At 34.4% G+C, this 26,642-nt stretch overlaps 1 protein-coding gene and 2 pseudogenes across 2 annotated transcripts in view; 1 reads left to right on the top strand and 2 right to left on the bottom strand.

Annotated features, from left to right (window-relative positions):
• TET1 (tet methylcytosine dioxygenase 1) overlaps window positions 1–26,642 on the top strand; it is a 108,123-nt gene that overhangs the window by 9,907 nt on the left and 71,574 nt on the right. For both annotated transcript variants that reach the window (XM_015592297.2, XM_025049409.1), the window contains one exon: window positions 19,335–19,388. In XM_015592297.2, the coding sequence (XP_015447783.1) occupies window positions 19,335–19,388 (54 nt within the window). The remainder of the gene's footprint in view (window positions 1–19,334; window positions 19,389–26,642) is intronic.
• LOC112482731 lies at window positions 12,318–12,436 on the bottom strand (annotated as a pseudogene).
• On the bottom strand, window positions 23,830–23,948 carry LOC112482736 (annotated as a pseudogene).

Raw genomic sequence — 26,642 nt, 5'->3', positions numbered from 1 at the left:
AGGCTGAGGCTGGAGGATTGCTTGAGCCCCGGAGTTCTGGGCTGTAGTGCTTGCACTAAGTTCAGTGTCATTATGGTGTCATTATGGTGACCTGCCTGGAGTGGGGGACCACCAGGTTGCCTAAGGAGGGGTGAACCGGCCTAGGACAGGAAAGAGCAGGTCAGAACTCTGGTGCCAGTCAGCAGTAGGATTGTGCTTGTGAATAGCCACTACACTCCAGCCTGGGCAACATAGCAAGACTCTGTCTCTTTTACCACTCCCTGATTTAGAGAATCCTGTATCTCCAAATAAGATAATAAAAGTTGAAAAAGAAGGAAGTTGAAAATGGTTTGTAAACTCCAAAGTGATATATAAACATTAGTTCTCATTATAGTTTATGAACCTAAGGTAGTAAAAGTATTGGTTGACTTAGACTTCATTTAAAGGATTTTATGGAGCTTGGTTAATACTCAAACTTGGCTTTTCAGATGTTTAAAACACCTGTCAACTATGGTGTTTTTAATTTTTAGCTCACTCACTTGAAGCTAAGATTTATTTTGTGTCTATTATGAATACAGTTATGGCAGAATAGATGAATTTAAAAGTATTATGAACTTAAATTCAGTCAGTCTTTTCTATTTCATTCTTGACTTAAATTATCTGCAAAAATGCTGACTTCCTATTTGACTAAGCCATTGCAAACAAAAGGTCAGATATTTAACCGAACATTTATTGATGGGTATTTAAAGTGTTTCTAAAATATTCTGTTATTGCAAACTTTACTGCAATGAATAGTCTTCCTTTACTCAAATTACTTTGTAATAAGAGTTTATCACAATGTTGCCAGTTACTTAACAGTTTACAAACCTACATCTAAAACACTTAGTAGCAATGTCTTTAGCAGACACCTCCCTTGTAAGCTCCTGTTTTGTAATATTATCAAATGACATGCTTGCTAAAGATACTCTGTCTCTAATAGATATAAACAAATTTGTTCTCTTCTTTCCCAAACTTACTCTTCCTCTTGCATTAGGTACTTGGTTCAATGGCTTATCTGTAATCTGCACCGTCACCCAAAAGGTAAAATTCAGTCAGCCTTGATACTTTTCTCTCTTTCTTCTAGAGTCTCTTGTTCTATAAGATCTGAGCACTTCTATCTCTCCATTTTCTTGGTTACTGCTGTAGTTAAGGTTTTTATCTCTTACTGGGACAATTTCAGTGCTTTTTTTATTATCTGCAAGTATTTATTGCACTTCTACTCTGAGTTGTGCACTGGAGATTTGCTGTGAGTGTACCAGACAGCAGGGAAGTCAAGGTGTTAAACAACAAGCTCTCCTTAGTGCGATTTGAGTTTTCTTTCTGATAACTCTGATTCTCTTACTTAAATACACTTAATGCTCTTCTATATGTATGGTATATCTCACTGAAAACAAAAGAAAATAGAGCAAAATTCATTAGCATGCAACACAAGACCTTCAAGATCTTGGCACAGCTGATTGCCTCTGTCTACTTTGCTGTCACTTCTCAGATTGTATTTAAAGTTTCAGCAGTATCTGGCTACTTATATTTCCCCAAGCTAACCATACATCTTCCCGCCTCAGTGTTCATGCTCATGGTACATCTTCCTTTCCCTATTTGACCAAAGTCTACCAATTCACTCACTCCTCACGGTGCCCCAGCTGTACTTGTGTGTTCCGTTGGTTTCATACCAGTGCACTTTGTTTTTCTAGTGCCTGTCTAGGCAGGTACTTAGTTAATATATAGAGAATATATTTGTAACTCAGATAGTCAGGTTTATAAATTTAGATGTTGGTGTGTAGTTTACACATGTAAACATGCTCTGGCAAGTAAGTGTGGCCACTGTTGTCAAGTTGTCAAGTTATGTTAGAATGGGGGGTGGGAAAAAAGATTTGTTAAGGGATGAAAGACCTTGGCTGTTGGTCATAATCTTCCAAACACCACATACTTTATTTAAGAAAAAAAAAAAACTTTCATTTTGACATAATTCAGATTTATAGAAAAGTTACGAGTTATACAGAAAATTTGATATATCTTTTGGCCAAATGATAATATTTTAACATTATTTTATCTTTTTATCTCTCTTTCTCTATCTCTCTGACTCAGCTCTTTATATTTTTCTGAAACAATTGAGATTAAGCCACAGACATGGTATTTCTTTGTCCCTACATACTAGAGAATATATTTCCTAAAACCAAGGATATTCTCTTATTGAAATTAGGAGATTAACATTGAACTATAATTATTATCTAACCCATAGACTTTATTCTTATTTCACTTACAAGAAAATGTCTTCTTGGCCTCTTTTAACCTGGAACAGTTCCTCAAATTTTGAAAAACTTTATGGAGATATAATTGACAGAATAAACTGCACATGTTTAAAGTGTGCAGTTAGATAATTATGGCATATGTGTACACTGTGTAACCATTATAATCAAAACATCATTCCCAAAAGTTTCTTTCTGCCTAGCCTCCTCCCTGCACTCTTCTTCCTCAGGCAAACACTATCTTTCTGTCACTATAGATTAGTTTGCATTTTCTAGAGTTTGATATAAATGAAATCATACAGTGTACTTTTTTGGGGGGGGAAGGGGGTCTAGAATAGTTCTTCAATATTTGTCTTTTATGACTTTTGCTATTTTCACCAAGTACAGACCACTTATTTTGCCCCTCAAACTTTCACTTATTAGTTTTAACAATCATTGGTGATTTTTGCCTGATGGCTGCTAAATGGCGATTCTCTATTTATTCAAAATGTATTATTTAGCCTTAAACTTTAAGGAAGAGCTTTTCCTTCTTACAATTTTATTTATTTCAATATGAACTTGTAGGTTTTTATTATATTCAGTAGGTTATAATATTTTATTATCATTATTTATTTTGATGCTCAAATTGTCCCAAATTTGGCCAGGGAACACCTTCAACCCATTCTTTGAGTAAATCTTTATTTCCTGGCACAAGTATTCTAGGCTTTTCTACTTTCTGTCCTGACCCAGACCTGAAGTCAGCTATTTATCCAAGGAAACTTGGTTCCTTTTAGCAGAGAATGATACTTAGAAACCAAGATCTTGATGATAGATGCGATTGTGGTTACTGGAATGTCAGTGCTGTGTTCAAAAATTACTTAAATTAGTTCTTTCTCTCTGTCTCTATTTTTCTCTCACACGTGCACCATCTTCACCCTTCTATGTGATTATATTCTTCATTTAAAATATAGTTTTAATTAATTCGTTTCTGTGTATTTTCTATTTCAGGGTTTCCTTATACTTGATGATATTCATATTCTCTCGCTCTCTCTTGTTCTTCCTCTGCCCCCGAAGATTGCCTTTATCACTGACAAAGCTGATCATGAAAAATGTATTTGATCATCTTTCTACTAAATTCTGGCAGTAATTCTGACCCACCCATCCAACAGTGCCTGGAGAGGCAAAGGCTCTCTGAGAGAAGTTCATTCTGAGAAAATGAGGAACCATTGTCTTATGCTCTTTTGTTTTTGGTTCCTTTTGCTTAATATTATATTTATGAGATTTATTCATATGTCACTTATAGTTACAGATATTCATTGTCATTGCAATATAGTATTCCTTTGTACATATGTACCACAACATATTATTTATCCTGCTCTTTATGAACAGTAGTGCTACTATCATGAACACAATCATAAATGTCTTTGGTAAATATATGTATATATTTGTATATGTTTGTATATGTTTGTATTTGTATATATTTGTATATGTATATTTGTATATGTTTTATTTTAATAATTTTGTTGAGTGTGCAGTAGTATCACTACATTGCATTTCCTTGATGTCTCATGAAATTGAGTTACTTCTGATATGCTTTTTAGTCAGTTAGGTATCTTCTTTGAAATGCCTAAGTCTTTTGTTCATTTTTGGTTATTCTGCCTTTTCAGTTTTGATTTATGATTTCATTGTGTTTGTTGATATAAATCCTTTGTTAAATATATAATTACAGATATCTGTACCCATTTTGTGACTTGACTTTTTGCTCAATCATGCTTTTTAATGAACAGAAATTCTTTAATGTAGTCCAATTTACCAATCCTCTCCTTTATGATCTCTTTTTCTGTCCTGTTTAAGAAAAATTAGTCTACTTTTTGCCAGTTCCAAGGTCGTGAAGATGTTCTCTTTTGCTTTCTTCTTAAAAAATGACTTTTTAAAATCTTTCACATCTAGATGTACACTATATCTGGAATTAACTTTTGTTTATTGTGTGAGATAAGAGTCACAATTCATTCTTTCTCATATGTATATCTACTTGACCAGCAGCATTATTGCAATGACCATCTTTTTCCCATTATTATAGTGTTAGCTTTGTTATAAATCAGGTGATTAGTTCTGGATCTGTTTTTTAGACTCTGTTTTGTTGGCCTCTATCCTTGTGTCTGAACTGTCATTATTTACTAGGCTTTATAGCAAGCTAACTGATAGTAAGTCTTTCAGCTTTGTTTTTTAATATAGATTTCGGCAAGTTTTTGGTTCTTTGCATTTTCATTAAAAATTTTGAATCAGCTTTAAATTTGCCCCAAAAAAACCATACTGAGATTTTTATCGTGATTATGTCCAATCTGTACATGATTTGGAGAGATTGACATTTTTACAATATTGAATCTTTCAGTTCATGACCATGGTATATATATATTTTAAATTGATTGATTGATTGATTTTAAATTGAAGTATAGTTTATATACAAATGATGATATATTTTTATTCATGTAACTCATTTAATTTCTTTCGATAATGTTTTGTAGTTTTCAATATGGAGTCATTAGTTTTATTCCTAGTATTTGATATATTTTTCTCTTTTCTGATTTTTTTATGTAAAAAAATTGATATTTATTTGATGCTATTATCAATGATCGAAGGCCATTTACTTTAATACCTAAGAATATTGATAAGTAAATAATATATTTCTTTGTTCCTTACATTAGAATTATCTTACTTATTGAGAGTTGGAGTTAGAAGAGAAAATACATTTACAGTTTTAAAATGTTAATATTTGGTAGTTTTTTGTTAGTGCTTATATGAAACAACTGTTAAAAATTTTTTTTTCTCTATAATATACTTAGCCCCTAAGACATATGCCACTTCTCAAATGTTAACTACTAATCTCCAGGAGAAGTAAAAACAATTTTTGATTTACTTATTTTGGTCATAGATTACATTTTTATCTCTCACAATAAGAATTTCTCTTAATTGTACAGCAAGATGGCTACATAGTCTTCCTAGAGATATCTTTTGGTTAAGAGATAAAATATTGTCTTTCTGCTAAGCTTTGTTCAGTGTTCTCCATATTCAGAAATACAGATAATCAAAATCACTAACTTTATATAACTCATAGTCATGTAGGAATTTGCTCTTGGCTATGTATTCCTCATGTGTATTTGTACTTTAACATTTTGAGAAATATGAATAGTGATAGAAGTTAAAGTGGGGGGAGGGACTTTTTAGAGATAGGTGCTTTAGCCAGGCTACACATTCACACATAATTTTTAATGTTTATAACAACAAAAGAAAAAAAACACAGTTGTTTGTAGATATGCTTCTGAGGGTGAGGTATTGCATTATAATCTCTTGATATTTTGGTATAGCATAAAGTTTAGTTAACAATTAAATAACTAAACAAGCTATTTATGAGTTGGTTGCCGAAGTGAAATAATCTCTCTTGCATTTACTCTAGTTAATATTGATTTCCCCCCAAAAAATATTAACGGATTATTGTATGCTCGGTTAGATTAAATAGCAGTGTACTAGGTAACACTGTGAAGTATTCTATTTATTACTGTGCCGTCTTCTTAGCTAATGCAGATTTCACCTGGAAAAATAGTAATACCTACTTAGGCTGTACTTGAAAAGCTAAATGTTAAGTAATATCATATGATACAATTTGAACCATTGACTGTCCACTATCTTATTGATAATGTGATTAACAATGTGGTTCCAGATATGTTATTTCAGAATTGGTTGACATACTTTTTAGTTTATCCATTTTCGTGGGAGTGGGGATGGGGCAACCCTCTCCTGGCCATTGCTTTTCTGAGTGTTTTCAAACAGCTGGATCTCATTTTGGCATATGTTGTATATGGCATATGGAACAAATTTTTGCTACCAACTCCTTCAATTGAGGGCAGATGTTATATGTCCTTAAATATGCCTTTAAGGAATCTTTTTGGATCACTACTGAGACTTCAGTAGCATACCTAACCACAGAGCTGACCATAGGAAAAAAAAAAAGCCTTTCGGATCTAGGGTTCTTGCATGCATAAATCATATGTCAATAAAACCATGCTGATTGTGATTGATTCTGACTTGTGGGTGTTAATTTCTAGAATCTTGTCACTGTGGTACAATCTTATCTTGTCATTTTTTGTATATCATTTTATCCAGGAAATAAAAGTGTGAAACTGGCTAATCTTTTTATTTAGTTTCAGCATAATCTAAGTTATACTATTCTATAATAGTGAGCACTGTAGTATGGTACATGTTTATTTTGCCATGGAGCTTGATTCCATATCTATTTTTGTTGGTCAACCTCTTGGTTTTTCAATTCTGAGTGGTATTTTGAGAGCTGATAGTTCAAAAGCTACAAAAGTCATTCTCTTTATAAAGTTGCCAGTCATTGTGGCACTATGATATAGCACAATTGTTACCAAGAAGGAAAGAAGGCTGGGTCTTTTTGCGTTATCATACTTAAATAAGATACAAGTAGCAAAGAAATCAAACTAATCTAAGTAATTCAGGTCATTACCCTGGTAATGAGACTCAGTGGTCCAGTCATGAGTATCCAGAAAGTCTTGGCTAGTTATCCTCAGCTCTTCTATGTGTTATGAAAGCAACAAAAGAAAAATCTTGCTTTTTTCTGAGTTAATTATGTCCCGTTAATACTGAGTCACTGTATTTAAAAGAAGGGCATGGTGTTCTGCTGAAAGAGCAGTGATTAAAACTGAGATGTTTAAATTATAAGATTCAGGCTATTTCTTACATACCAATGTCTTTTTAAAAAGTGTGTTATAAACCATTTATTGTATTCCTTTTATACTTAATATATCATCTTAGCAGCTAGTACCCAAAAACATTTTGGAATTTATTCTATACATATCATTTTCAAGTACCAATGTTATTAGAATCATGGGATATCTGTAACAAATTCAAATAGAAGACTTGAGAAAAAAGTTTTTAGGAAGGTACAGAATGCTTTAAAGATATGTTAAAAAGCTCTACTACCTATGTTGTTTAAAATTGCTGCCATATACATTTGTGATTGAATGATACTGACATGCAATGTTTAGGCAAGTCAAAATTCTAAAGGAAAAAAGTATGAAAGCTCAAAATCTTGTATTTTTCTAATTGTAAATGGAATTTAGAAAAACAATGCTAGAAGGATACCTACTAAACCAAAGTGTGGTAGTTTTACCTCTGAGGATTAGAATTTTCTGGATGGAGAAGGAGGCATGTATTGAGTAGATTAGAAAATATGTAACTTTAAGTTTTTGTTTAATTTTTTTATGTAGTTTGAATTTTTACATAACGAGCTTGTGTTACTTTAAAAAGTAATAAAACATGCTAAATCAAAGTAATGTAATTTGCATTTAGAAAGTTTAGAAGCAGAGGGAAAAAAAACCTATAATCCTACTACCTAGACCATGAATATATTGGCATGTTTGCTTCCAGTATTCTTTCTGCATTATGAAAATAACATACTCCAAGTCAAATGGGTAAATTTTTTTCTTCTTTTTTCATTCAGTATATCATCAAGATTTTCCCTTGTAATTAAAAATTTGTTAATATTTTTTAAAAATGTGTAATATTCCCTTAGGTAAATGAACATAACCTACTAAATTATTTTTTGTTGCTGGATGCTTCAGTTTCTTTAAAATTTTCATGTGGTAGTGAACTTTTTTTTGTATAAAGCTTGGTTCCCATTTCAGATTATTTCCTGACACTGAAATCATTAGTCTTTTATTTCAAGCTAAATATATTAGCATAGCTAAAATATTTAGCATTTTGCTAGTGAGTTGTTGCCTAATAATTTCTAAATCTTTACCTCTTTTGGAAACCTAAAGTTCGTGGTACAGATATGTTTTTTTTAGAAAGTCAGGTCCATTTCGGTCTCCCAAAATGAGAAACTAAAGTTTCTATTATATTCTTTTTGGTAAACACATATTAATGCCCTCTAAAAGAGGGTGATTGAACTGGTATTTCAGCATATCTCTTAACTAATGACTGGGTACTAGCCAGATCAGATTAGGGACTTGGCATATTTTTAGCTACTATGGAAAAAAAAAAAAAAGAATTTAAAAATTACTATTATTAGTGCTTTAGTCTCGCTAAAATTTCCACATATTTTTTGGTTACTAGACAAGAATTCCTGATTAATTTGATCCTACTTAAAATGATCCCAACACTGGTCTTTCATGTGATGTTTCAGAAATCATAAAAATAGAACTTCTGCATTAGAGATTTTTAATCTAGATGAGCTTCAGTGCTCTGTTGGTTCCTTCCCCTCAAAATTATATGCAACATATTGTTTTTATACGCATTTTTCTGGAAAGATAAACCATAGCTTAACCTACCCCTCAAAATTATGTGCAATATATTTTATATGCATTTTTCTAGAGAGATGGTCCATAGCTTTCATTAGATTTTACAGAAGGTGTAAGTCATGTTTTCTACTCTCTAAAAGAAAAACAAGAGAATCATACCACTTTTTAAGACTTTGAAGGAATGAAATTGACAACCGTTTCTATGGTTAAGTAAAACACAGTTATACTAAGAGTTTTCATATTCCCCCATGTGGTCATCAGTGTGAGAATAGCTCTGTTTGTAACATCGTGATAGACCTGTGAAACAGGGCTGCCATGAGCAGAGGAGGTGTCTATAAAGGGTCAGACACAGTGCTTGCTATATAGTAGATGCTTAAATGTGGTAGTTATTGTTATGTCCTTGAAGAGATTTGCATAGTCATTTCATTACTTTCACCACTTTCCTTTTACCACTTCATTTATGTTACTTAAAGGAAAGTAACTGAAGTCTTCAGAAGTGGCCTGTACACACCATTTCAAAATGCAAAAGCGTTTTTCCTGCTGGAGGATTAATATGTATTATGAATGAATTGGTTTCACTGTTCCCATGTGATAGAGAATTATAATTGTGGTTTCCAGTGAGACGACAATGCCATAGTTATTTTCTTGTCCTTGTATAATGAGAGGGTTTTGGTGTTTCTGGGGTATTTTACACATTTACTCTATACAGCTTATTTTCATATCATATTTCATATCAATACCATTTTGTGGTGCGTTTTCCGTTAAAGAGCAAAAGTAGGATCAGGGCAGGAGAAAGTGGGAGGACAAAACAGTGGAAGACCACGGTTGATCCAAATCATGGAATTTCAGATGGGGTTTATATAGTTTAGATTTAGAGAGAAAAGTATGTATGTTAATTTCTTGTATACTAGTAGGAGTAAGTAACTTGTTTAGAAGTTAATACAGAATTGCAGGGAAATTTGTCTACTAGGCAACATAGAAATTAAATTATCTTCTTTATTCACCTAATTCCATTTTCTAGAGACCCTTATAGTGCTCTATGAGATGTTAAAACAAAAATCAATAAAACAAGGAAAACAAACTAGTGGTTAACTTTTTTTTTTAAAGATCCAACAACCAGGGAACTAAATCTTCATTGCTAATTAGGTAGATAAGATTTTAAGAGAATTGAAAATTTTTTGACTCGAAACACAGGAAACTGACAAAAGAAGAAATAAGGAAAGAAATTAACATTTATTGGGGGTCCACTATGGACTAGACATTGTGTCAAAGGGCTTAATGTTACCATATTCGATCCTGACAGTGACCAATGAAGTTTAAGTATTAGGACTCTCATTTTGCGGACTAAGAAATAGAAACTCACTTTAAAAATGTGTTTAATTCCTCATAGTTAGCAAGTAGTAGAGGTACTCTTTCTGCTATGATATGGGAGAATTGAACAATCTGCTTTTAAAATTGAGATATAATTCACAAATCATAAAGTTTACTCTTTTTAAAGTGTATGGTTCAGTGGTCTTTAGTATATTTATAAGATTATATAACCATCACCACGATCTTAATTCTAGAACATTGTCATCACCCCCAAAAGAAATCTAGTACAATTAAGCAGTCACTCGTCATTTTCCTCTTGCTCCAGCACCACCGCCCGCCCTGCGCACCTCCCCTTCCCACCCGCCGCCAGTTCTTGGCAACAACGAATCTATTTTTGCCTTTATGGATTTGCCTTTTCTGGACATTTCATATGAATGGAATCATACAATATTTTGTCTTTTGTGTCTGGCTCACTTAGCATGATGTTTTCATTCATGTAGTAGCATGTATCAGTTTTTCATTCCCTTTTAAAGGTGAATAATATTTTATCATATGAATAAATCACATCTTGTATAAACGTTTATCAGGTGATAGACTTTCGGGGTGTTTCCATTTCTTGGCTATTAGGAATAATGCTTTTGTGAACATTCATGTACAGGTTTTTGTATGGGCATTTGTTTTTAAATATTTAGGGTATATTCCTAGAATATGTGATAGGGAATTGTAGGGGTGGAATTGCTGGGTCATAGGGTATAACTCTTTGTTAAGGAATTGCCAAACTTTTCCAAAGCAGCTGTACCATTTTATATTCCAATAGTCAATGTACCAAGGATTCTAAATTTTCCACATCCTTACCAATGCTTGTTATCATCTGACTTTTTTTTATCATTATCTTTCTAGTGGGTGTGAAGTGGTATCTCACTCACCTGGGTTTTAATATGCATTTCTCTAATAATTAATGATGTCAAGCATCTTTTCATGTGCTTATTGGCCGTTTGTATATCTTTGGAGAAGTGTCTATTCAAATCTGTCATGGTCCCTATGGGCTACTATGACAAAATACTGCAGACTGGGTAGCTTGAAAACAACAGAAATTTATAGTTCATAGTTCTGGAGGCTGGGAAGTCCAAGATCAAGGTGCTAACATGATTGAATTCTGGTGAAGGCCCACTTCCTGGTTCACAGCTTGCTCCTTCTCATTGTCCTCATATGGTGGAAGAGGCTAGGGATCTCTCTGAAACTTCTTTTATAAGGCACTAATCCCATTCATGGAGATTCCACCCTCATGACTTAAGCACCTCCCAAGACCCCACCTTCTAATATCATCACATTGGATATTAGGATTTTAACATACGAATGGGGGGGGTGGCACAAACACACAGACCATAGCAGAGTCCTTTGCCCATTTAAAAATTGGATTATTTGTCTTTTTGTTGTTGAGTTGCAAATGTTCTTTATATGTTCTGGATACTAGACCCCTAATAGATGTATGATTTACAAGTATTTTCTCTCAAAGAGTTGTCTTTTCATTCTTTTGATATGTCCTTTGAAACAAAAGTTTTCAATTTTGAGAAATTCTATTTTATCTATTTTTTTCTTTTGGTTGCTATCTTTAATCTTTTCTTTTTTTACTTTGTCATTCAAAGTTATAAGTGAACTTTACTTTTTACTATGTAGAGACTTCACTGGCTTGCCCAAAGAAACTAGAATTTTTTCTTGCCTTTCATTTCCCTCCCTATGTAGTGCCTGGCATTTGGTAGTCACCATAAAAATGTTGGTTGAATTGAGTGATAACTGATCAGAGATGTGGAACTAGTATACAGTAAACATTGATACCTGGAGGAGTTAGTAACAACTCTTACGTAGTGAGTACTTTAAGTGCCTAGTACTTAACTGTATTAAGCACTGACATGCTAGTTGTCTCATTCAATACTCATGACGACCCTATGAAATATACATTCTTCCCTCAATGTATAAAGTAAGACACTGAGGCTTAGAGAGGCCAAGTAACTTATCTAAGACCACACAGTTGATCTAGGATTAGAACCCTTGGCATGGATGGTATATGCTCATTTTAACCACCATTTTCCTGAGCTGGGTCAACAAGCATAATGTGAAGAATCTGTAGGATGGAGAGAACCAAGAGGTAGACTGGTCGAAGACAGTCATGCTAAGGTTATTGCTGCTATCTTTCAGACTTTGAAAGAGATATGTAAAAATTTTATAGGTTCATTTTGAAAAAATATAATTTTTTTGACATGAATCAGATATTTAAACTTCAGTTTGCCAATTCTACTGCTTCTATCTTTTCATTTCAAGGTTACATTTCTCTTTGTTAATTTTTTTTTTTAATTTTTTTTTTTTTAGGCAAGGCAACCCTTGGTTGACCTCACAGATTGCAAGGACTTGTCAGTTTACGAACCTTTATTTTTTATTTTTTTTTTTGTGCCTACAGCACCTGGTCTTCCTAGGTGGTCTCCCATTGAAGTACTAACCAGGCCCGACCCTGCCTAGCTTCCGAGATCAGATGATATCAGGCTTGTTCAGGGCAGCACGGCCGTAGATGGTTACATTTCTCTTTAACCATCTTTTCAACTTCTTCTCTCTATTAGTTATTTTTATTTAGAATATTTTTACCCTTCCTGGACCTCGTTCCCTTTTGAATCCTGGTCTGATAATTCTATGCTATCATGGTAACTTTTCACTCTCCTTTGCCTCCAAGCAGACATTTTTAAATGATGTTTAGCTATTCTGCTTGTCTTCAGGAGGGTTGTTGTAAATCATTACTTCTTTTACCACTGGAACTGAAAGTTTCATATTCTTTTAAGCTAGTAAATGTAAGATTATGTTATCATGGTTTGGTGGAATTAGCATGCCCTAACTCTAGCAGAAATCTTATTTTATTTATCTGGAAAAGGTTCCAGTGTCCCAAAATATTGTGTGCTCGAACATCTCTAATTATTTATATTAAGTGAGTTTTAATTGCTCATTACATTATTTATTTGTACGTAGTTTTTAAAATTAGTGACAGCCATGATTCTCCATTGATACAATAGAACCACCTAGAAGTCATACTACATACTATTCAAAGTCATAGCCATTATAGCATTAAACTCTAATGTTAGGATTGTTCCTCACTGAGTCTACAGGTTGTTGACTTGCTCAAGGTCCTATAGTTAATAGCGTCATTGGGATTTGGATCCCAACAGGGACATACTGATCTCGTATAAGATAATATTTTGATATTGTATAATATAATATTTTAAGGTGCACAGTCCAGAAAAAAATAATACTTTCCAAACATCTGAAATGATTTTTTTTTAATCACATGCATAGGTAGTGATTTAGAGAATTCTTGGGTATAGTGACCCTTCATCCTCCCAAAACCCACTAACACTTAATTTATGATGATGGTTGGAGCACATAGCCCTGTAAAAATATGAGTATATTTTCGTAAAGTTAAAAACTTAATCACAGCATTAGTGAATGCAGTTTGACATATTTTCAAAAGTTCTTGAAAGAACTGATGTTATGGGCAAGGAAAATATTAATTCATAGTTTATAAATATCTAGTAAAAACAGCAAGAAAACTTTATTTTAAATGTTAACAGCTAATGTACCCATTGAATAAGTATTTGAAAGTCGGATAAATCAAACAGGTTTTAGTGAAAACTGCATTTTTTACACTAGTCAGTAAGAGTACCTACAGAAATGCCATTATAATTGTTTATGCTAAAACAGTCCTAGTAAAGATAGTCAAGTTTTTTTCTTTCATTTAAATCTGCACAGTTAACACAATTATAAGCTTGAGCTCCTTAACTATTGACTTCTAAGCTGGACTGTGGTAAAAATAACCTTTTTGTTTTCTTGTTACAGCAAACATATTATCTCTTGACCCTACAAGGTATTCCTAAAGGGCTTTACATTTGAAAGCTTCAGACATAGAAATCATAGCGAGTAAGAAGAAATATTTCCAGTAAAATATCAAGGACTGTTATTTCATTTTAAACAAGAGCTAACGTGCCCTTTGAATAAATATTTGGATAGAAGGAAAAGCAAGCAGACTTTGGAAATAATTAATTGTAGGCATTCTATTTATAAATATTATGGACTCAATGGCAAGTTTTTTGTCTATTTTTTTGGTTACCCTAAAAAAACTATAATTTCTCTCATCTCTCTACCTGAGTTTAAGCTCTATGGAAAAGAATTATTCATCAAGTCTGAGATCCCACAGGTGTTAAGCAGTACGTCTGATATGGTTGGTGTTCTCTATTCTCCTGGAATGAAGGAAAGGCATCCCTTACTCTAAACATTAGAAGCATCAGTCCAGTACACTGTTACACAGCTGGAAGAGAAGCTTATTTCTAGGCAGATAAATCTTGCTTCTCCGTAGATTGTGTAAAGACTCTAGTAAATGAGTTAAGAAACTAGAGAAGTTAATCCTTCCTGAATAATTAATGTCATCTGAACAAAAACACAGGACAGACTAGCAATTATAAGAAGCAAACTTTAATATATCATTTAGGGAAATTTTTCTAAATAGCTACATCCTCTGTGATTTCTTTGTTTTTGACAAATTAATGGATCTAGACTCTAATAGAGGAAGTAGCTCTGTCAATTTCAAATTAGTACTAAGAATTGTTGAGAAATTGGGGAGAGGTAATATTTCAGCCCCATTAGTCACTGATATTATTTATGATTCACCTCATTGTCAGTGATTCTCACTTGGCCACTACTGAAGATCATTGCTTAATTATTCCTTGATTCTTGCTACTGAAGAGCAGTTATTTTTACCAATAGTGAGCAGGACTAGTAGAGGGAATGGAGTGGATCTATACTAGGTAGACCTGACCCCTTAGAGGGATAAGGGGCTACTGTAAATAAGCCCCAGAGAAGGAAATGGGGGAGGAAAGCCAGGGAAAGCCTGCGCAAGTGGATTGGTCACCTATACTCAGTAGACCATTATTGCTTGACCCAGTCACCCAGGAATATTCCCAGTGTTACTCTTACATATTTCTATGTCTCACAAGAAATAACCCAAACTAACTTTAAGATATGTTATGATTGTGAAAAGCATGAGCCATCTTTTCCTTGTTCTTATTGATTGGAAGTTAAAAAAATATGGTACTTGGAATATCTTTATGCATTTATCTCTGCAAAAACTATGACTCCTCAATAATACATAAGAAGAATATGGAGGGATCTCATGGGAGAGGAGAGTATAGCTAATTTTGGAAGGATTTTATGCTGCAGAGCTATCAATTTTGATCGAAAAGTGAATTACTCCTGAGATTAATTTAGAAGACTCCTCCTAGTCAGTGTTTGTATGGTTCTATAATCATGTAGAGATCTTTTAAGAGAAAAGAGATCTCATTTTGTAATATTTGAAAGAACCTAATACACCTGTGTGATAACAAAATTAAATACCAACTCATGTAATTTGAAAATCATGATTCCTGTGGAAAAAAAACATAGATTTAAGTGACAAAAATAAGTTCTGAATAAGTAGGATTATAACACAATATTTCTTAGTTTCTACTGTCATTCTTTTTACAGGATCTAGTTGCAGGTTCTTCGCCCTAAATAATAAGAGAAGGGCTCTCTTGACCTTCAGTTTCTCTGCTAGTAATTTCTGATTATTCTCTCCATCAAAGCTTGCTGTCACCCGAGCCCTGAGCTGAGACTGTCAAATCTCTATGTATAGGATTTAGAACAGATGGTAACCATAGAGGTTACCCAATCTATTCTGTGTTCAAACAAGTGCAGATCTTCATGGTGTAGTATCAGTTGGATATTTAGAGTTAATATCGGCTCTGGTCACTTTCATTCACTCTCATATTTAACTAAGGTGAGATTTGGCTTCATTTATTAACTCATTTTATAAAACATTGCAAACAGACCTTCAATGTTTGCTTAGGTTGCCAAGTGCAAAGGTGTATGGCTTCATGAGAATCCTATGCAGTGAAAAATGCCTGTGCACAGGGCTTTTAAGAATGGACTTCTCACCAATGTGGATATTCAGTATACCTAACACTCTCAGCCTGATTTTATTTTATTTTATTGAGGCAAATATATGGATCACATAGATAATAGGTTGATTTTAAATATATAATAATATCTTAATATATCATGGCCACTCTACTGAATATTGAACAATTAACCTGGGAAAATGTTGATGTTTTTTGAAAATTATATCTAAGAATTCAGGGTGTGGGCATAATCTGTAATTGAAATGTAAGGCGCTTTAAGAAATGCAGGGCTACCCTGTGTGCATTGCTGATGGGAATGTAAAATAATACAGCTGCTATAGAAAATGGTTTGGCAGTTCCCCCCAAAATTAAACAAAATTATCATATGATCTGGCAATTCCTTTCCAAAATATATACTCAAAAGCATTGAAAGCAGAGGCTCGAATAGATACTTGTACACCCATTTTCATAGCAAAATTATTTACAATAGCCAAAAGGTAGAAACAACCCAAATGTACATCAACATGAAGAAAGCGTTGTCTATACCCACAATTAAATGTTATTTAGCCTTAAAAAGGAATGAAATTTTGATACATCTTACAACATGGATGAGCCTTAAAAACGTTATGCCAAGTAAAATAAGCCAGACATAAAAGGACAAATATTGTACGATAACACTTGTATGAAGTACCTAGAATAGGCAAATTTATAGAGACAAAAAGTTAGCAAGTGCTGGGAGAAAGCAAATGAGGAGTTATTGTTTAATGGGTGCAGTGTCTGGGATGATGAAAAGTTGCTGGAAATGGAGAGTGGTGATGGTTGCACAACACTGTGAATGTACTTAGTGCTACCAAATTGTGCGCTTAAAAATGGTTAAAATGGCAAATTTTATGTGATATATATTTTACCACAAAAAAAATCTCTGAAGGGAAAAAAATGTACACAGGGGTTATGGTTACTAATATTATAATAATAACTGTATAGCATCAAGGGGGTACTAGACTTATCGAGGGGATCACTTTATAAGTTATATAAATGTCTAACCACTATGTCGTACACCTGAAACTAATATAATATTGACTATAAACTGTAATCAAAGGAAAAAGAAATGCAGAGTTTGTATCTATTTTTAAGAAAAGGTCTTGCACCCATTTTCAAATCTTATGTTTGACTCTGTTTTTCTACCTATTTCATGGTTGCTTCAGTCCCCACAGAGAACTTCTTAGTGTGGGCTCAGTGTGCTTGAAGTTGCCCTGGTGGATGTGGTTAGGTCAGAATCCACTGGTTTTGCTGTAAGTAGGCTTGCTTCTTACATTTGTTAAAAATTTTGAGGGTGAGTGGGTGAGGGAGAGATTTTAAAATGGGAAAACAATGCATGTTGGACTTCCCATTCCAACACAGAAAGTGTGCTTTTGTGGCAAACCGAAAGACTAGGAATCAAGGGTGATGAAATACAGGCCTTCTGGCCCTCACTCTGTTCCTGATTTCTGGTTGTGGGAATCTGTTCTGAATCCAACTGCAAGTGGAAAACCCATCTTTGGCTGAGCAGCCAGGGAGGCCATCCTGCCAATCCCCCAAATGTGCTGCTGAATCTTTGGCCCTGTAGGGGCGAAGCTGAGGCTGTCTTCTCGAGATCGGTGCAGCTGTCAAGGTGGCTGTGATGGGACTGTGACCGGCCTCTGCACTCCATTTTGACAGTGACCTTGAGACCTGCCAGCTCACAGCAGTTGTACTGGTTCTTACTCTACTGTTGCTGTTGCATGGTCAGGGGGCTAAAGGGAGGGAGCCAGACTCCTCTGGCTCTGCCATTTCTAGGGTCTGGCAAGTTCCAACTGTGGTGCCCACCTCTCCCAGCGCCTACCACCCACTGGATGTAGGGGCAGTCCAGGTGTGTCAATGTGGGTGGTGGCTTGTTCTTTCTCTGGCTCAGGTCCCAATCCCTGGGAAGTGGGTAGCCCTGTCTAACCAACAGCCGAGGGTACAGACAGGCTCCACGTGGGAAGCTGCTTGGCAGCTCTGTTGAGAGATGCTCAGTGACAGTTGATGATCTTGGGTGACAGAGGAGCCAAAGATGCTCCTTTGTCCCAAAGGTATGAGTCTGCCTTCTGGGAGGGATTTCTTTAGCAATTGAAGGTCACCGGAAATGTACAGAGCAAGAGAGAAATCTTTTTCTCTCCAGCCACACAGAGTGGCAAGTGTATTTTGAAAACTCCTCCCCCCACTTGTCCTCATCCTGTCCTTTTCCTTTTAAGTGGCTTTATTATTTTTTTTTTAATCCGCCTTTGTAATTGGACATTTATTGACAGAAATCAAATTGCTGTGTTTCTGGGCAAAGAGCCTGCAGCAAAGAGGTGTGGTTCCCGAGGAATGAGACATGCAGCCCAACAGCTGAGCCTACACTGTCCTCACATAACCTCCCTGCCTTAAATATCGCCAATATTTAGCCTTGCCTTATAAAGTAAAAATGCACAATACCTTCCAGAGTTTCAGCAAGCCCAAATGCCCCCCTCGGCTCAGTTATATCTCCTGTATGTTGGAGGCTGGGCGGCGCACGCCTCCCCCCGCCGAGACCTGTCCTCGGAGCCACCAAGAGGTTACTAATCAGGGAGACTCCGCCATCGATCTGATGGTGGAGACCTGGGGGATTTGTGTGCATTGTTTTTGCTGAAGCCTCCTGTGAATTCGGCGCGACCAGATCCTCTGCAGCGAACTCCATGTCGCAGCTTGTGGCTGCCTGTGTCCTGTGGTGAGAGCGGAGCCACACAGGAGATCCTTTGTCTAGGAAGGCTAGGCAAAGAAGATCACTTTGGAGTTGCTAAGCTCTGCATTGCCATTGGCTGCACTCTTCGTGGGGCTGTTTTTGCAAAAGGCATGCCCAGCACGTCTACAGTGCTGGCAGGCCAGGGCTGCCTTTAAACACCATGATAATAATACCAAAAAGCAGTTTGCAGAACTGTTCCACTGTAGAGGCTTCCTCTGCAGAAGCAAGCAAGATGGCTACCTCGTGGGCTTCGCTGTGAAGAATGCAGAGGCTAATTAAGACAGACTTTAAGGGGAAAAAAGGGTATTTCCCTACTTCATCTTCATGCAAGGCTTTTTTTTTTTTTCAGTGACTTTTAAAGTATACATTTTACATAAGCTCTTTAGGTTCTGCCTAGCAAACATGTTGATGATTTTAAATGGTATAAGTAGTTTTATACAGAAATAGCCAAAAATTTTTGGGGGGTGGGAGCTAATTTTTTTCTTAAACGGAGGCTTATTTTGCAATTTCCCTACTTCATCTTCATGCAAGGCTTTTTTTTTTTTTCAGTGACTTTTAAAGTATACATTTTACATAAGCTCTTTAGGTTCTGCCTAGCAAACATGTTGATGATTTTAAATGGTATAAGTAGTTTTATACAGAAATAGCCAAAAATTTTTGGGGGGTGGGAGCTAATTTTTTTCTTAAACGGAGGCTTATTTTGAATTTGATTTTTTTTTTTTTTTTTTTTTAGGTTATAAAGGAAAACAAGAGGCCCCAGAGGGAAAAGAAGCCCAAAGTTTTAAAGGTAATCAGCTATTGATTAAATCATATTTGATTTTTTTCCATTTCATATAGTATTTTTCTGTCACTTATGGGTAAATTTGGAGTACAGTGGATGTGAATTCTCCCAGGTTTTCAATAGATAAATGAATTTTCACTCAACTGAAGTGTTTTTTTTTTGATGTGCTGCATAATATGCACATTAGCATCCTTTATTTTCAACTCCACACAAGTCTGCAGAAAGAAAAGTTTATATGCAAAGTGTTGTGAATAAAATATATTTTTCTTTGTAGCTCCCTTTGTAGCATCTGTATTTTTGTGTAAACTTAAGCTCTTAAGGAGAGACACTGTTTGAAGTTGACAGCTATGATCCATTGTGATTTTAATAGACCTTCCATTAGATACAATTTTAAAAAACGTGATTTTTCTTTCCAAAGGAAAAGGTCCTTAGAGGTTTTAGTTCAACTTAAAATGTGTAAGCCATTGAGATCTTATAGCCAAATTATAATTGCTTAAACCCAAATTTTGGCATTCATAGAGCTATAAGAATATGCATGTTTTCTTTATTTTTAATAGTTTACCTAATGAGTATTCAGTAGTAACCTAATTCAGTTATAAGCTAGCAATCTGTGTTATGAGCTTTGTACAGTATTTAAAAGGGTTAATTTAAAAGCATATGGCATTACTAAAAGTTCGAGGCTAGGTTTAGTCTAGCAAATAGGTGCTCATTGTTAAAGGTTTCAAGTGGTATATTACTATTATAAATGGAAGCAACCTGAGCAAGCAACCTTTTTAATTCAAGAAGACATATTAGGCAATAAAACTACTGGTCTTTAAAATTATATTGCGCGCATATAATTTAAAATATTTTAACTTAATCATAGCTTTTCTTTCAAAAATAAAGTTTTAGCAAAGAGGAAGAACATGTTGAACTATGGATGTGGCAAATTTTTATCTCATTTATTTCCCCAGTGTGTACCTTAAAAATGTTGTTGACATGGAGAACCAAACCTTGCATTGCTTTCTAATTTGTCTGACCACCTCAAGTTTTTGTATCCTGTGTCTACACAGCATTGCCATGTACATTTTTCATCAACCAACAAGTATTTTAATATTTACCACACAGTCATCAATGTGTTAGGCACTGTGAAATGAATGAAATTGCTTGGCGCAAAGTCTCACTTGGCCTGAACAAATAGAATACTGGTTATTTTCAAGGTAAATTAAATCCTCTTCTGTTGTTGTTTTTTTTCTTGTATATTGTTCCTGCTCTTTTACTCCCCTCCCCAACTATAGAAGTATATCATTAAAAATCTTCAAGGGAGAAATAGTTTTAGTCTTTCTGTATAATGGGGGCATAGGAAAAAGGGGTAGATTGCATGGACAAACTAATATATAATATAGACTAAGCTTTTTAGCTAAATCATCATTTGCCTTTGCTGGGAAGTAGAACTGGGCTTTGGGAGTACTATTTAATTCTGTGTTTATTTCATTAGTCTGTGTATGTCCTGTCACCTGTTATAAATTTCAGAAGTAAATATACTATGTGTTGCATTTTTGAATCATGGCAATGGATCTGACTTTTTTAAAAAAAATAAATGCCTGTGGTGGTTGAATTTCATGTGCCACAGCAAGCAGAACTGAATTATTGCTCACTTTCCTTTATAGCTAGCAATTGTTGTACAAGAATAGGGAAATGCTCTAAAAGGATAAAAATAATTTCTTTCTGATGTTGGCATTTTTAAATGTTTTCTTCAATATTCTATTGGGCATAATATTTTTTGTTGTTCTCCAAAGAAAGCTTTGTTTCTCTGCTCCATCGTAGAAATGCAAAAATACTTTGAGATTTAGTTTGATGTGTATAAAATGCAGTTGGAACAAATGTAGAATACTATATAACCCTAAAGGAGATGTTAAAAGAACTAAATCCACATTTTGGGGTTCATTTAGTTTAAAGTTTTATGAATGAAAACTCAAAATCCACTGGCTGCTACCCAGGAAATCAGTGATGGGAACCTGCAGGTTACAACTTGGTCTCCTTTTCTAATTCTCTTTGCCTTTGGCATTGTGCCAGAGAACTTTCTTTGACTCTGACCTCTTAGATCTTCAAATCTCCTGGGCCTCCTGCTCTTTGTCAGGGTAGATGCTATAGGTATCCTGACTAACTTTCATCTTCATCATCTATTAGGAAGTAGTTGGATAACTAGAGATTAAATAAATAAATAAATAAATAAGTAAATAAGATGAAATAGAGGTAAAGAGATGAAATTGCCTGATATATCTCACATCTCTCATCTTTAAACAATTTATTATCTGTATTGATAACCTATATTCATTCTAATTCAAAACTTAAAACTATAACTAGTAATCTCAAATCCCTGACTAAGGAGTGCATTTTCCTCTAGCTGAATTGATAGTTTCTGTCAAAAACACTCTAATATCTAGAATGGGAATTGAATTGAGGTGGGGGTCAGCACAAACTCCTGCCCCCACTAGTGCTAGAGGATCAGGTTGCTGCTCAAGCTCTATTAATGATCACTAGAGTTACTTTCATATATAGACAACAGCTTGTTAGCTGTGCTATAATTGTTTCGTTGACTCTTGAGTAAGGTAAAGGTGTGAAATAATTTCAAGCCTTGATTCTTGAAATTGGACTTGTGAGTGGCATGGTTTGGAACCCTTCTTGGTAGAAATATTTATGTAAATAATCTTCACTTTATGTGTTGGGGTAGGAGAATATGATATATTCCCTTGGAGAAAGTCAATCTTAGGATAATATCACTTTGGTTATGCTGTCAGTCATTGTTCCTGAAGAAAATCATATTGCACAGTCAATTGGGAGTGTTGAGGGAAATCGAATAAAAGAATTGTTAGAAAGGTGTAGGCAGGGTTATGGGAAAATATAGAGATGGCAGAACATCCCAGAGCTAATAACAGCAGAGGGCCATTGCCACTCGTAGGCCTGAAGGGGCAAGGGAGTTGGGAGCAGGAACCCAGGTAGAATAGTTTTAGCTTAATGTAAGGATCAGGGGCTTTTGCTGTGGCACTTTGGTAAAGGTATCTTTGTGCAAAGAAAAAGTCATGGAGAGAGCCATATGGAAATAAATACCCTGCCCTCCAGTTTCCTGCTAATTTCATTGGTTGATCCCAATCAGAAATGAAAAGGAAAGGGAGCCCACTGATGAAATATAACCTGGTCAGCCTCCTGCAGCATGTAAGAGGGTGTGGAAGATGGAGTGTGACCTGGAGGGGCAAATAGAACATATTCAGCATCACTAGTGACTGTGGGGACAGTATGTATGGCGGGGTCAAAAATAGTACTAGAACCACGATTGTGTAAAGAAGTAACATTAGGCAAGGCTGAGTATGTCAGAACTTCATACTATCTTGCAGTTGCAACTTATCTGCAAATCTAAAATCATTTCAAAATAAAAGGTGTGGGTATCCGTAAGAGGGGACCCCATTTATACATTCTGTAATTAGATACTTTTTTCTAGGCTGGTAAGGTACATTTTTCTAGCTGTTTGGTTATAAGTTATCACAGTAGTATATGAAAGACTGGATGAACAAATATAAAGAAATGTCAGTGAGTATTAAACCAGGAAACAGTTTACAGATGATTTAGAAAAGAAAAATGAAAACAAAGTGATCTTCCTGCTAGCTTCTGCACTGGCAGCCCTGCTCTTCACGGTTTCCTTCCTTCCTTGATGATGCTGATAAAAGTAGTGCTGGTGATGAGGGGGGGCGGCGTGCACATATGAGATATATATATCTCACTAAAAGAGGACAGGCACTTAAAAGACATACTTATGTCTTTTTGAAATGTTTTAAAAGAATCAAATCGAACATAAATCACATTCATACATAGTGATTTACATGACATAGTGACATTCAGAATATTTAAAACTACCATCTTTGCCTGGCACATAGTAAATGCTCAATAAATGTTCTTTCCTGAACAACATTATTATTAACATTCATTAAATATATTTTTAGCATATACTAAATGCTGGGGCTACAATGATTTCAGCCTGTAAGGAGACTAAATGTTGATGAGGGATGGCTGGCAAAAAAATTAAAGACAAATGAATAAATTACAAATTGTGGTATATATATTTTTTGAAGGAAACAAAAAAAAGTGCAGAAATAGAGAAAACACCTAGGGAAATTTACTTGATATCTTTGAGAACCATTCTCTTTATAAATATAGTATTTACATATATAACATATATGTATGTTATAATATATATATGTGTGTATGTATGTATTGTGTGTGTGTGTATTCTGTAGGTCTCCCAGAGCTGTTTTTGTTTGTGGATAAGCTGTCTAGTTGTTGATTTCTGTGGGAAGAGGTGGAAGCTATGTTCTACATCACCATTTTTTCTGAGGTTTTACATACATATATGTGTGTATGTATGTATGTGTGTGTGTGTGTGTATATATATATATACATATATATATATTTACCCCTCCAGCACCTGGTCTTCCTAGGTGGTCTCCCATACAAGTACTAATCAGGCCCAACCCTGCTTAGCTTCCAAGGTCAGACAAGATAGGGTACATTCAGGGTGGCATGACCTTAGACTCCCTTTATTTATAAATTGTTAGACCTACTAGTGCTGATTTAAAAGTCTCAAGTTAGATACAATTAAGTTACTTTGTTTATTTTTAAAACCCATTAAGCTACAAGAAATGGAAGATAACAGAGGTACTAAAGATTTTACTCTGCGCACTTATCTACAACTTCGCTTCAGTTAGTAAAAGAATTCACTGGTAAAATGATAAACTTTTCTTAAGTCTGGTTATAATGTAACACATGATTTATAGCAACAGATTGCAAGTTTAAGTGATGGGTCAAATATTGAGCTTGACCATTCTTCCGGAAATGAAACATGCCATTTTGATAGAATTCTTCATAGTCCTAGGCAATGAACTCCAGACTTCTGAATATAATGGATCAGTGGGGGGAAATTCAGAGTGGGTGATGAGAGTATAAAGGAATACCAGCTTAAAAAAAAAAAAAATTGGAAGAAGATAATCTCAGAATACAAGGTGCTCATATAAATTTAATAATTCAGACTTATGATTCAGCACACGGTCCTTATTTTCCTCATGATATCATAAGCTGGCAAAAACTGTCAAAGACGTGTGTTCATCCATCAGTGTTTATTCACATGATCAAAGGCACACATGGGGCTTCTGAAGTTTGCATACGCAGAAATCGTAATATATAGCATTTTGCCCAGAGACTATCAGACTGATTTCAGGGCTAGCTTGTCACTAATCCAGCTCACGCAGTAAAACAATTCATTTATCATTGGAGCATGTGCATTTCCAGTGACTCAAGACTTCTTTCTGTAATTTCTAGGAATAATCCCAAACAGAGAATCAGAGTAAATAAAAGCCAAATGGGTTTAATGGGCTTGAGGAAAATTTTATCCAGGCCACAAAAAAAGTTTATTGAATTCTTTCTAGTGCAGAAAAAAAATATGCCTTGCATTTTGAATACTGTGTTTTGATAGTGCTGGATTCTTAGTGACTATTTTCTGAGGTCTACCTTCTTTACTATTTAACTCCCCATATATTGTCTAGACTATTGTCTCGACAGGTAAAAAGAATTGTTAATTAAATTTTTGTTAAAATCTTACTAGTATCTTAATTTATTTTCAAGTTATAGTTAATTTAATAACAGAATTTCTTTCCGTGTCCAAAATATGTCATAAAAATAATGTTATTAAAGATTTGATGGCAAGATATACCTATCATAGTAGCCTATGCAAAGAAATGAAGATTATAGTATTTTTTAAAATCTGTTCTGATACTTTATAGTTTTAAATATCGACTAACTCATTTAGTCTTTTTTGAACTAGAAGTTGGACTTTCTGCATATGACACATTTTAGTGGAAAAGATGCTACAGTTTTATCATCTACATTTAAAATTTAGTCATCATATTAATTTGATTCAAGCATAGGTTCTTTCCATGGTTCTAAGGAACCAGATGTTAAACAGTAAATTTATTTTAAGAACTTATTTATATTTGTTATTTTAAATAACTAAATTATTTAAGTATTATGTTGTTTGTTTTTTCTTTTAAATATAGTATACACATACACACATACATGTAGGATTGTGGTGGAGTTAAATGAATTATTTAATGCATGTAAAGTGCTTAGGACACCTTAGCAGGTAGTAATTTCTCAATTAGCAATATTATTATCATTATATCCAGAGGTGTAATATGTGTTACTATAAAGATTAAGCGAACCTTTCAGAAAATGTGTATTTTCTTAGTATATTGATAAAAACTAGAATATCAATATGAAAAAAATATTCAACAATTGATGGTTAGTTTAAATTATGAAACTTAATTACAAAGAGTTGGAAGAAGATAATCTCAGAATACAACGTGCTCATATAAATTTAATAATTTAGACTTATGATTCAGCACATGGTCCTTATTTTCCTTATTATGTCATAAGCTAGCAACAACTGTCAAAGATGTGTGTTTATCCATCAGTATTTATTCACATGATCTAAGACACACACATGGGACTTCTGATAGACTGGAATGAACACATTTGTAACAGGATACAAGTTACAGTGATGTTTGCAAGTTATATCCCTTAAGCATGATTTCTCCCAGGTAGGAACCATATAAGAAAGTTCTCACTAAATTATCCCTTATTTTTTTATTTTTATTTATTATTTATTTATTTATTTTTACGCCTGCAGCACCTGGTCTTCCTAGGTGGTCTCCTATCCAAGTACTAAACTGACCCGACCCTGTTTAGCTTCCAGGATCAGCCTTGTTCAGGGTGGCATGGCGATAGACCTCACTAAATTATCAAAAAAATTATCTTAAATTTCTGAAGGGATATTTTTCTTAGAAAGAAATGTTTTCACTTATCAACTTGTGTATTCATTCTACTTTAGAAAAGGAAAAGAATTCATCTAATAACTGAGTATTCTAATTCTCAAAATAAATTTAAAGTTATTTTAGATTATAATTTCTCTCTGGGGAGGAAAAAACAGGAAAAAAATATGTGAAAATGTCTAAGCATTTAAATTTCGAAATCACAGGTATTTAGTGTTTTTGATTATTTTTCATTTTTAAAATTTTAACTGTGTGTGTCTCCTTGTGGTATCAGCAGCACCCAAAGGGGAAGATGCGTGACTTTTAATGTTATACAGCCCTGCTTCTATTTACTGACTGTGTGGCCTAGGGAAATTTAACTGAACTTTCTGAGACCTATTTTCATTATCAGTAAAAGAAGAAG

This window comes from Pteropus alecto, unplaced genomic scaffold (assembly GCF_000325575.1).
Source record: "Pteropus alecto unplaced genomic scaffold, ASM32557v1 scaffold155, whole genome shotgun sequence".
Lineage (NCBI taxonomy): Eukaryota > Metazoa > Chordata > Mammalia > Chiroptera > Pteropodidae > Pteropus > Pteropus alecto.
Note: the sequence above shows the minus strand (reverse complement) of the source record. Positions and strands in the feature narration are given on the sequence as shown.